Source organism: Physcomitrium patens, chromosome 3, assembly GCF_059467195.1.
Source record: "Physcomitrium patens ecotype Gransden chromosome 3, ASM5946719v1, whole genome shotgun sequence".
Lineage (NCBI taxonomy): Eukaryota > Viridiplantae > Streptophyta > Bryopsida > Funariales > Funariaceae > Physcomitrium > Physcomitrium patens.
The window spans coordinates 22,663,999-22,675,899 of NC_143412.1; the positions used below are offsets into that span (position 1 = coordinate 22,663,999).

The 11,901-nt window shown below is 36.7% G+C and overlaps 2 protein-coding genes across 2 annotated transcripts; both read left to right on the forward strand.

Annotated features, from left to right (window-relative positions):
- Window positions 1–4,624: 4,624 nt before the first annotated feature.
- Window positions 4,625–6,276, forward strand: LOC149989594 (uncharacterized). Its single transcript, XM_090248653.1, has 3 exons — window positions 4,625–4,681; window positions 4,804–5,189; window positions 5,753–6,276. The coding sequence occupies exons 1-3, from the start codon at window positions 4,625–4,627 to the stop codon at window positions 5,907–5,909; spliced, it is 600 nt and encodes a 199-aa protein (XP_090104779.1). The 3' UTR covers window positions 5,910–6,276.
- Window positions 5,051–8,472, forward strand: LOC112280655 (rho GDP-dissociation inhibitor 1). Its single transcript, XM_024516388.3, has 2 exons — window positions 5,051–5,193; window positions 6,877–8,472. Exon 2 carries the CDS (start codon window positions 7,063–7,065, stop codon window positions 7,831–7,833), a length of 771 nt encoding a protein of 256 aa, XP_024372156.1. The 5' UTR covers window positions 5,051–5,193; window positions 6,877–7,062; the 3' UTR covers window positions 7,834–8,472.
- The last annotated feature ends 3,429 nt before the right edge of the window (window positions 8,473–11,901 follow it).

The following is an 11,901-nucleotide window of genomic DNA, read 5'->3' on the forward strand; positions in this document are numbered from 1 at the left end:
AAAGAGCCAAAATAGAAAGAAATTATGTATTATTATGCTTATTTTAAGATGATTAGTAATTAATTGAAGATGAATAATATATAATATCAAGATTACAGTCTTAAAAATAGCTTATTCTTTTTGAAGAAGTAGATTTATATATCTGATGATGATATATTTTGGACGCCCATATTTCAAGAGAGACATGACATTCCAATATTTAGGCATCTAAGGCATGAAAAGATTCTAAAAAAAATCTCAAGGACATGATTTTGAATAGGTTTGGATAGTGATGTTTGAACTTTTATGCACTCTTGCAAGCTATGTCAATATAAAAAAGCATGCAACATGACATCTCCTAGGCTATAGCAGCTAATTTTGTTATCTAAGGCTTGTTAGGAACAAGTAATCATAGACCTCATCATGTGTTTATCGTAGATGCCTCATAATCACACTGTAATTGTTGTCTTTATGGACTGATTTTCAAAACAACTTCACTTGGTTATTGTGCAATCTAATATTGATGCTCCAGCACTTATACAAACTTCTTTGATATTATCTTTTGTCACCATGGATTATCTCCTATCATTGTTTTAGATTGGGATCGGCACTTTACGGGGAGTTTTTGGCATGACTTATTCAAGCTATTAGGTATACAACTTGCCGTATCCATAGTCTTCCATCATGAAATGGATGGACAAATTGAAAGTGCAAATCAAACTTTGGAGGATATGCTATAAGAATTTGTGGCAGTTCACCATAATAATAGGGATGAATATTTGATGCCCTTGAAGTTTGCTTATAATGATAGTATTTAAGCAAGTATTGATCATTTACTATTCTTCTTTAAGATCAGTTAGCATCCAATTATGCCAACAATTCTCCATTGTCCCATCTACATTGACAACTTTAGAACGGAAGAGTTTATATAATGGCTTACAATTGTCTTGCAGGAAGCACAACATTGCCTCCTTATCACACAGAATCAGCAAAAGAAATATGCAAATAATCACCAACAACATAAGACCTTTTAGGAGGGTGATCAAGTATTATTCTTCAATTCCAACTTTTCACTTGCTACATCAACCCAAGTTCGTAAGTTGGTACTTTGGTGGCTTGGACCTTTCTGCATTTCTACATTGATTTCTAATGTTGCATATTGCCTTGAGTTTTTCCTATATAATTAAGTCTATCCGATCTTCCATATTTTACAATTCAAAGAGTTTCATATTGAACCAAAGAGCTTCTTAAACCAACACCAACCACCATCACTATTGGTTGTAATTTATGACCAATAAGAATATGAATTAGACAATATTTTGGAACATTCCTACTTTCATTATGATAATGGACATCTGCAATTTCAATACAAGATTTTCTAGAAAAGCTATTCCATCCACGATGCAATATGGGAACTTGTACAGAACCTCACTTATTATCAAGAACCAATCTGGAAGTACCATCGGGAGCAAAACAAAGATATTTTGCATTAATGGAAGGAGATTAACTATAACGGGGTATGAAAAAAGATAATTCTATTATTGATACATAAAAATAGGTAATTGGAGCTATTTTTGGAAAGTTTTTAGAATTTTTTAGAAATGGAACTAGATTGTTGGTTCATATAGCATCCACCATAGAATATCTTAAAAGAATTAAAGGTGGTTATCTAGGTAGGTTCCACTTCTAGAACCTTTTAGGAAGGCAATTATCAAAGTAGAGTCTACCTCTAAAATCTTTTAAAAGATCATTATTTTGGTAGGGTCCACCATTAGGGACATTCTAGAAAGTTCTAAGATAGTTGGACAAAGTATAAATAGGATTCACCAAAGCCATTTGAGATATTTGGTCAAATATGGCTTTGGTCTTTTTTTCTTAATAAAGTTTGGTTTGTATTTTTTATTCCATTCTATTCTATTTTCTTTTGCTCTGTTTTGCCTTTCATGTTTTATTTTTTTTAATTTTATTCAATTTTATTTTTGTCCATTTTGTCCTACTTTGTGATAAGATTTATATTGCTATAGACTAAAAGGGTTTTAAATCTTTAAGAAAATTCACTCTCATTTCATTAGACTACTGTGATTTGTATTTCTTTTCAAGAACTTTACAATCTAAAATGGTCTTAACTTTGCAAGAAGTATACTACCATTACTGCTCATGTGGTTGTTGTTTACTTACGAATATAGTTGGATACTACACAAAAAATAGTTTGTTAAAGATTGATTTTTTTTATTTTGGAAGAGTTACTACATTGTAAGTAAAAAATCAATATTCAATATTGAAATCATATTTAAAAGTGACTATTAAAGACATGTGAGAAGTACAAATTTTTCTTGTTTTTTTTTCCATAATACAATAAAAGAAATCAAAATAGAAGAGAATTCAAAACAAACCTATGTATATCATCAACATAAGATTGGTTTTTTTTACCAATGTTCTTAAATACATCTCTTTGTATGCTTTCAACCTTGTTTTTGAGCAATTGAAATATATAAAAGTACTACTTCATGATAACAATTCATTATACATAAGGACATTGACAAATATATTAGACCTTCTATGTAAGCATTAAGTTTGAGATTTATTAAGAAATGGTGGTATTTTGACAATTGATGATTTTTATTATCACTATTATTTGGTAAAAAAATTTGAGTTCTTATTTATAATACTGCCATAGATCCAACTTGCTACTTTTAAAGATCTATGTCCTCTCTACAATGTTGTCAATCAAAAAAACCACAACAATAAAAGATGTATTAAAACTTGTTATTTCTACAATATGCAACATAGGCATTTTGAACCTAATTGTTTTGTATATACAATCTATAACAATAGATGAAGAATATCTTTTTGTAAGTTCAACACACTCAAAATATCGAAAAAAAATAAAAATTATCTTATTGTCTTTCTTAAATTGATATATAAAGTGGTAATTAGTGGCATGTAAAGTTTCATAAGGCAAACAATGGGTGAACAACCATCACGCACAATATGAAATAATCTTTGCTGCTAGTTGTAAATAATATGAACAATAACTATGCTATTAAAATCTCTTTTTTTATAATGCAATTACAACGTTTTTTTGGGACTACTTCTATGATAAGCAACCATAATGCCATCTCTTTCTTTGCTAGTTGAAGACAACAAGCAAATAAATCGCCTATAAAAAAAACAAAAGAATTATAATTATAAAGACCATTCTAAATTATGAAGTGCCATTGTATACTACTCCATAAACAACAAGCATGTAACTCAAATGGACATCTAATTAATTGAATTACAATATTTTATTGACAAATATAATTATTTTGTTCACAATAAAGTCTTTTTTTATTATATTTGGAATGAATGCAATGCTTGTCAAGGCAACATTTGCAAATAATATATTCTTAAGTATATGCAAATATATCTATATTATCTTTCATCTCTTTAATGTATTCTAAATATCTTTCTAGTAGAGCAAACATGAATGCCTCAATTTCCATTGCAAATAATTCTAATATATACAATTCTCTCTCTAATCTCTATACACTAGACATAATGTCAAAAAATGCTAACTCTATATTAGAAGATAAGCATGAAGAAGATTGAGTATATAAAAACTTATAGACATGACAAGGTAAGACAAATAGTAGTATCTAATAATTGTAGCTATTAATAACCACTAGTATTAGTCATATATTTATGATTGTATAAACTATATTTTAAAAAATTCATGATTCTTTCAATCTAAATACAGATGATGGTTTTAATGATAAAGAAAAATTGAACAATCTATGTACCAATTTGTGATGATGGATGGATTGATTTCGTAAAAGATAGAATCTATTTAACATTCTCTTATTTTAAAAGATATTATTTTCACACAAAATATGATTAAATGTGTATAAAATTAAGTATGTGGAAAGATCTTATTTTTATTTTATATTTATATCACAATAAAGAAATTATTTCATTAGTCAATTTTTTCTCTACTTACTTATAATATTTACTATTATTTATTAATAATATACAACACAAACTACAAATTATATTACATCTGTTCTTTCACAACTTTAATATAGAAGCCTTAATTAAGTTCAAAATCAATAATATTTTAGTTTTAGAAGCTTGATGTTCTTTTATGACTATTTATTATTTTTTAGATAAGCATATATATATATATATATATATATATATATATATTATTTATATTACTAAAACTAATAGATGCATTTACATCTTTTTTAAGAAAATAAGACAATCTAATACAAAATATTAATAGAAATGGACTTTGGAGTCCTTTAGAATTTGTTTTGTGAAATATTAGTAATTGTTTGTACATGAATGGTATCATTGTCTAAAAAAAAATCTCATCACATGTATCTTTTCTTTTTTGTTTTATTTTTATTTTTTTGGATTGAATGGATTTATTTATTTGCTTATTTTGAACATTGTATTATACTAATTAAAATTCAACCCAGATCTTTTTAGTCATAAAATGCCACCACCACTTGTTCAAGATTTGTTTTGTGTACTCCAAGATTATATCTTTATGATCAGAAAATCTTGTACTCACGACCACCACTATTCAAGATATATGATCAAAATTTTGAAGTATGATAATAAACACCAACACAATTCAAGTTCTATAAAAATAGAGCACATGTTCTACACAATTGGTATGATTATAGAGTCATTGCAACAAAAGAGATTTAAAGTGGTAAGTCTTCACCATCACCGACGTGAGAATTAGGGCCACGATGGCACCACCCACTCAGGAATTAGGGTTTCCAGCAGAGCAATGGGAACCAACCAGGCACGACGGGCGAGGAGGTGACATAGGAGGAAGGGAAAGACGAGAAACACGATTTTGCCGAGACGGGTGCGGTGAATGCAGTCCCTCCTCGCGTGTTCAAAATCCGAGGAACTACCACGCGATCGATCCGTGGCGATGGTGGTGGTGGTGGCAATGGCCCGATTCGGAGCAGGCCGATCTCGTCGCGCTGCCAAAGAGGAAAGTGCCGCAGACAGGGGGAGGAGGAGGAATGGATGTTGGCCGAGACAGAGCAGCAGTTCGGAACCACACTCGCTCCCAGCGATTTTGGATGCAGCAGCCACCCCGTCGCCAGCCAATTCTTAGTTCCCTGCGCTGAGCATCGTCGCATCCGCGTCTTGACACTCCCTCACTCTTCGCCGCGCGGATGCTCCTGCCCATCTACCCCCGCCGAGTAAGTAAGCATCTCCTACCCTGGACCATCTCCTCCATTTTCCGTCCACTTGCATTTCACTTCACCCCTGTGTGGAATTTGTTCTGCGGAAAATTCTGGAGGGATTGCTTGCGTCTCAGTAGAGAGGGGGGTGGGTGAGATGTGTAGTGTGACGCATGATCGTGCTGAGTAGACTGTCTGAGTTTTTCGACGACGAGTCAGTGTGAGTTGGGTTTCAAATTTCGGACTGTGTGTGGGCGTGTCGGTATGTTGTGCTTGTGATGGTTTGTGAAATTTTGAATGGGGAAGTTTTTTTGAGTATGTTCAATGTGGTGGAAGATTGGTGCCGCCGCTGGAGTTAGTGTGGACTGAGATCTTAAATTGCATCAAGTGCTTGCGTGGTCATTCATTTGCACGTGGTTATTGGGACGATAGACGACTCTGTTCACTCGTGTTTGTGGGAGGGATCTGAAAGCAATCTCACTGTTTATTTTTTGGAAGTTTGGTCTGTGGGATATGAGGAAGACGAAGGATTTTGTCTTAAATCTGAAAGATATACCTTCGTATTTGTCTGCTTTGTTCAGCTGTGAGCTGGTCGTCAGGTGCCCGATGCTCCGTGTTGCGGAGTTAGTGCTTGCATTATGCTCTTGCGAATCTGAATTCTTTGAACATTCGATAGTCTACAAGGGTTCTGGGTACAAGGCTCCGACTGCTGCTTCCTCCGCTTCGCGAGATACCTAAATCTATGCATTGAAGCTTGCAAAGGGTCTAGTAGATCTTAAGACGTTATGAGGAGTCCGTGAACATACGAGGAGAACCGTTAATAGATCCTATTTTATGCGCTTGTTCAATTTACTCTTCGTGTTCCAGGACATCTGGAAGAATTGCATATAGAGTGGCAGTTGGAATATGAGACTGTACCGATTCAGCAAGGACGGGGTTCTGATACAGAACATACCAAAGGGGACAAATACCTGGGTGGATATAGAAAATAATTCGTTTGCGTGTCCCCTAAGAGACTCTCAAGATTGCTTTGGCAAATGTTGCTGGAAGCTTCGGCTTTATACGTAAACAGCTTTATGCAATGCAGTTTGTGCCTGATTTCTCCCATGCTGTATCATTCCTCTGTCAAAAATATATCCTAGTACATCTCTATACCTCATCCCCAGTATCGGATCATTAAATGAATAAGGGTTAACTTTTATCGCTCTTAAATGGTGTTATTTGAATAGGTGATGGGGCAGCATTTCTACCTCCAGTTCTGAGACCATGTTCCAAATTGTTGTGATTTCTCAAATCTTTACAGCAAAACTTATTACACACGAAGGCGGATTGCTGTTTCAAGTTTTAAACTTCTTGTTTCCATTTGTGAGCTTAACCATGTAACCAATGATCGGGACTCTAATGCCTCCACACCACAAGGACCCTTAACTAGCATCGAGAGAATGTTTTAATGGCATGGTTGTTCCCCTTTACTTTGACATGCCTCCGCCTTTCCTTAATTGTACATCTTTGGTTACTTTTCTCTTCCTCCAAGGTAGGAGTGGTAGGACGGGTGCCTGAATTACCATCTGGAGTCAAGCAAGTAGCACACTATTGACTTAAAGTAAAGTGATTTTAAACTCCGAAGAGGTGTGCCATGGCTGATCTGGCTGATTTCGATGCGATGCATTGCGTTCTAAAGCACGCATGTCATTTCTGTGTGCAGAAACTGGTGGCATCGGTGAGCGAAATACGTTGAAGTCCATTCCCTGTGATGCATCTGTAGGTGGTGAGGAGCAGATGCCTGGAGCTTGACATCGTGGTGCAGGTGGGACGAAGGGCGATCAGCGGGGTCGGAAGGCCCCAGGCGAGTTGAAAGAAAGAGGTTTGGGGAGCGTGGGGAGGTCGAAAGATGTCGAAGGCGATGGCCGGGTGGTTTGGGCGCACCCACAGCAAGTCCATGTCCAAGAACATGAACAAGCAAGACGCGCAGACGGCAGAGCAAGGGAACGAGGAGAAGGAGAATGGGAGCGAGAAGGAGGTGAAGTGCCTGACGAAGTGCGAGTCGCTTCCGACGAACTCGAGCAGCGTGGAGTCGGACGACGACGAGTCGCAGGCAGAGCAGGAGGCAGCGTGTGCAGCGTTCAACGAGAAGGAGCTGGGTCCACTGGTGTCGTTGAAAGAGCAGCTGGAGAAGGACAAGGAAGACGAGAGCCTGCGGCGATGGAAGGCGCAGCTGCTGGGGGTGGCAAGCCTGGAGGAGGGGGACGGGTTCGTGGAGCCGGAGGTGAAGGTGGTGTCGCTGGGGGTGATGGCGAAGGGGCGAGCGGACAGCGAGTTTCCGCTGCCGCTGGGGACGAACAGCAGGGGTTACACGTTTTCGCTGAAGGAGGGGTCGACGGTGGCGCTGAAGTACGTGTTCACGGTGCGGAACAACATCGTGTCGGGGCTGACGTGCGTGAACACGGTGTGGAAGGTGGGGCTGCAGGTGGACCAGACGCGGGACATGATGGGGACGTTCGCGCCGCAGCAAGAGGCGTACGTGCACATCGCGGAGGAGGAAGTGACGCCGTGCGGGCCTCTGGCGCGCGGGGCATACACGGCGCGGAAGAAGTTCGTGGACGACGACGGGAGGGTGTACCTGGAGTTGGATTACTCGTTCGAGATTCGGAAGGAGTGGTAGAGTGAGTGAGTGGGTGGGGCGAGGCGATCGGAGGGAGGAGAAGAGCGAGAGGGAGAGGGAGAGGGAGCGGGAGAGGGTCCCATTGTGTGATACGTGAGAGGCAGGGTGGCATGTTGGCAGTCGAACGACGCGAACGAGGGAAAGAACGGATGAGGAGAGTGGAATTGAGCCGAGAGGCGTGACCGAGTCGAGGGAGAGGAGGATGCATGGCGTGTGGGGAGGCGGTGGAATGGAGCAGCAGGGCAAGGGGCGAGGGGTGTGGGGAAGAGGAGGTGTGAAGGAAATGATTTGGAGGAAGGTGTGGAAGGATTGGCGATGGAGAGGGTGTCACGGTGCGTGCAAAAGCTAAGAACGTTGGAACGGACACAGACGGCGAAGTGTGGGTCCCCCCTTGTAATTTACAGCTTGTCCATCTCCTGAGCTTTTAAATTGTCTGGGTTAGATATTCTGGTTGAGTTGTCAAGGAACATTGGAAGATTCAAATTGAAGACTCCTCTCGTAAGGTATAACTTTAGGTCACAGCACTTACGGATTTAGTAGTTTCCTTTCAGGCAAACTGCGTATTTCATCCCCACCTTGGGGACTCGGTACTTGAATTGAACCGAAAGCAGCACTTGGTAAATGGATTATTCTTCTTAATTACTGGCGTTCCGTGCAGTTGTAGAGCGGATTGTTTCGCTGTGGTGGCAGCTGAGCTTCTGTGGAATCAATTTTCATGTTGAGTACCCATACTGTAGTGATGTATTTTGTGGATGTGTTCGCGAGAACTATCTAATCACTCCTCTCCCTCCTCAAAATGCGTATTCGTGTTTCTCTCAAGTTGGCTTATGACAGTTTTTCTGCAGAAATGTGGAGGGTCGTTAAACTTGACAATAACATGACTATTTCGCACTCTGTCCTATCGTCGCCCTTAACCATGTGGCCATGGCCTTGAAATGCATTTTTTAACAGAAAACGTCCAGACTGCACTACGGTAATTAGATGCACGCCTCCAAGTTTGGGAAGACATTCACCATATGCCACCTGCAGTTTCTTTGTGAAATGAGTTAAATCTGGCTCAGAACGGTGTGAGAAAACCACCTACACAAACGCACCGGATTTCCTTAGAGGATCCAAGTTAAATCCTCCGAAGGCGGTAGATTTTAAACCAATGTGGAAGTGTAGTCTATGTCTCCACACTTCCTGATATTTCATGGAAAAGGAATGAAAGTGAGCATTCAAGATGGGATCAACAACCTCACGGTCAAACTGCATGCTAACTAGTTGACAGGCAGGAGGTTTCACGAAGTTTAAGTACCCACTTCGAAAGCTCATCCCAGAGCATGAAATCGGGAAAATGACTTCGAGATTTCTGATCAACTCGCGGCGAGCTGGCACAGATGGGGGACAGAAAAAAACAATACAATACAAACAAAAAACAAAAACAAAAAACAAAAAAAGGCTTGCCTCTCGGTGCAGTGTGTCCATTGCAATTACAACCTCACCCACGGACCAGATCCCTAGGATTTGGAAACACCGCCCAATGCAAACCACGAATAGCCAAAAACCAGCGCAGGTGCACAGGGCTAGTCTCAACTGCTGCAACTGCTGCAGAGAAGTGGCTGGTGGTGTCAGAGCGTCGGAGGCACTGCTACTAATGCTTGCAGCAAATTCAAACACCCTTCCCAAGTAGTCTGAGCATACACTGGTAACTTGCCGTAACAGGCCACCGGATTCAAATTTTGAACAGGTTGTGTAGCTGACAGAAATCCACTGAGACCCCATCTCCGCACCCGCTCTGCAAGTCCGTCCCCGTTTTGGGGCTCACTCAACTAAATCTGCGCCGATGCCGGAGACGTCGCGATTTGCCGGCCGTTGCGGCTGCGGCTGCGGCTGCCGCCAAATCGTTATGCAGCAGAAGGCCCAGCGGGGAGGTGAAGACATTATGGACTGTAATGTCCAATCGAGGGGACATGGTCGTCTGTAATGCCCTCTTCGATTTTAACTTTCGAAAAACGTTACTAGTTACTTCACAAAATACTCAAATCATCAACGCAGTCCGTTACAATAAAGCTGTTAAGTACATGTCAGTGTTTATCGTTTCATGATAAAGTGTTAGAAAGCATTTCATAGAATAATATTCAGTAATTTTGGGATGTGAGTAAGAGATTTGTGTAAAAACATGAAAGATAATCATTTCCCAATTAATTTGTTTTTGAAAATTTGCATACAATGGAATAAAAGTTGGGTTAAGTTTTGCAAACCACGTTAAACATTCAATTACACAAGAAAAGCGCATCCCACTGTTGATAAGGAAACTCCTACTCCTATTCTGATTCATGAGTACTATTTTAAAATTATATAATTTAATCAGCTTTCACAATTTGAATCCAGAAAAAGTATGTTACATCATTTGGAAAAGATCTAAATTGAAGATCACTTAATGATGATTAGAGGTTTTGAAATTGCACAAAATTTCTAAATAACATACCAACATATATTAATTAATTCAATACATTTATGAGTAAACCTTATCTTAGTTGTCACAAATTCAAACTTTGTATTAGATGTATTTTGATTATCTATTGCAGGGTCACATACGTCAAATCGTTCAAGAGTTTCACAAAAAAACTAATTACAAACAATCATGCTTATTTCATAAACTGTTTTTAAAAGAAGGGGGATTTTGAATTAGTTACCATTGTGCAGAACCTTCCAAAAATGATGTGCAATTTTACTTTATGGAAATGAATTACTATGAAGAAAAGGTTTTCTGTAATGACCATATCTCTGCCAAAACAAACATTATTTGTAATTAAAATAAAATTTAGAACAATGTGAATTATTATTCATACTATGCCTAACAATCTAACCAAGTTCACATATTTGGCTTGTATGGTGGCCAATTCAAAACTTTCGAACTGCAAGTAAAATAATTTTGTTTAGTTTTACATTTACAAAAAAACTAATGGATCACATTGAACTGTAAATTGTAGAAATAAAAGAAAAAAAAAAAGAAAAACACATGCACACATACTTTGGACGTAAAACAAGATTCAAACGTACTTAAATTAAATTATACATAACTTTCTTATAAAACTTTATGAATGATTTGAAATTATTATTCAAATTTGCAACTTTTTATATAATAAATTTTAAATCTTTTTATCTCATAAACCACATATATGTTGTTGTTGTGTGTGTATAAATATAAATATAAATATATATATATATATATATATATATATATTAAAATTATGATAGAAACTATGCCATAACTAAAAGAATTTTAATCGATTTAAATATACTGTGGTTTGTGTTTGTATATGCAACATAACTTGGTCAATACACAATGTTTGTCAAGTGAACTAATGCATTACAATTCAATAATCCTATTCATTGATTGTACAAAAAATTAAAAATGTGATATCAACGACATATAAACATATGTAGATACAATTATACATTCATATACACAAACATATATATAATTTATGAACATTGTAGTAAACAGAAAGAAAAACACCAAAAATTAAATATGATTTATATATATATTGTTTTAACTTTAAAAATTTAAGATTTGAGTGGCATTAATATTATTTTATGAAACATGTAAATATAACACAATAAGAAATACCACCAACCATAAAATTCAATAAAGTCCATGTTTCCTATATGTAATATACATTATTTGACTATACTCTTGTGTCTTGATATATATATATATATATATATATATATATATTTTTTTATTATTATTATATTTCACTACTCTATAAGATTTTTATTCATCCAATATTGTTATATTTAAAATGTATAATCAATGAAACTGTTCATGAAATAGTATCAAACATTTAATAGTACATAAGATGATACATTTTTTTTAAAATAATTTAATATATTTTTAGTAAAACTTACAATACACAATTGAGATAGTTTTTACAAACCTTGTCAGTGTTCATCAAATTATGTTACTTTTTTATTTTTTATTTTTTATTAGATGTTTCATTGTGAATAAAAATATGTAACTAATAACTATTTTATTATATTTAAAATCATAAATTATTTCATATACATGAACTCAACTTA

Excerpts from the sequence above, each read along its gene's own strand:
- LOC149989594 (XM_090248653.1), top strand. The coding sequence starts at position 4,625 with ATGTTCTACACAATTGGTATGATTATAGAGTCATTGCAACAAAAGAGA. Across the intron at positions 4,682-4,803 it reads AACAAAAGAGATTTAAAGTG|GAGGAAGGGAAAGACGAGAA; the intron begins GTAAGTCTTCAC and ends GAGGTGACATAG. Across the intron at positions 5,190-5,752 it reads TGCCCATCTACCCCCGCCGA|CTGTGAGCTGGTCGTCAGGT; the intron begins GTAAGTAAGCAT and ends TGCTTTGTTCAG.
- LOC112280655 (XM_024516388.3), top strand. The coding sequence starts at position 7,063 with ATGTCGAAGGCGATGGCCGGGTGGTTTGGGCGCACCCACAGCAAGTCC.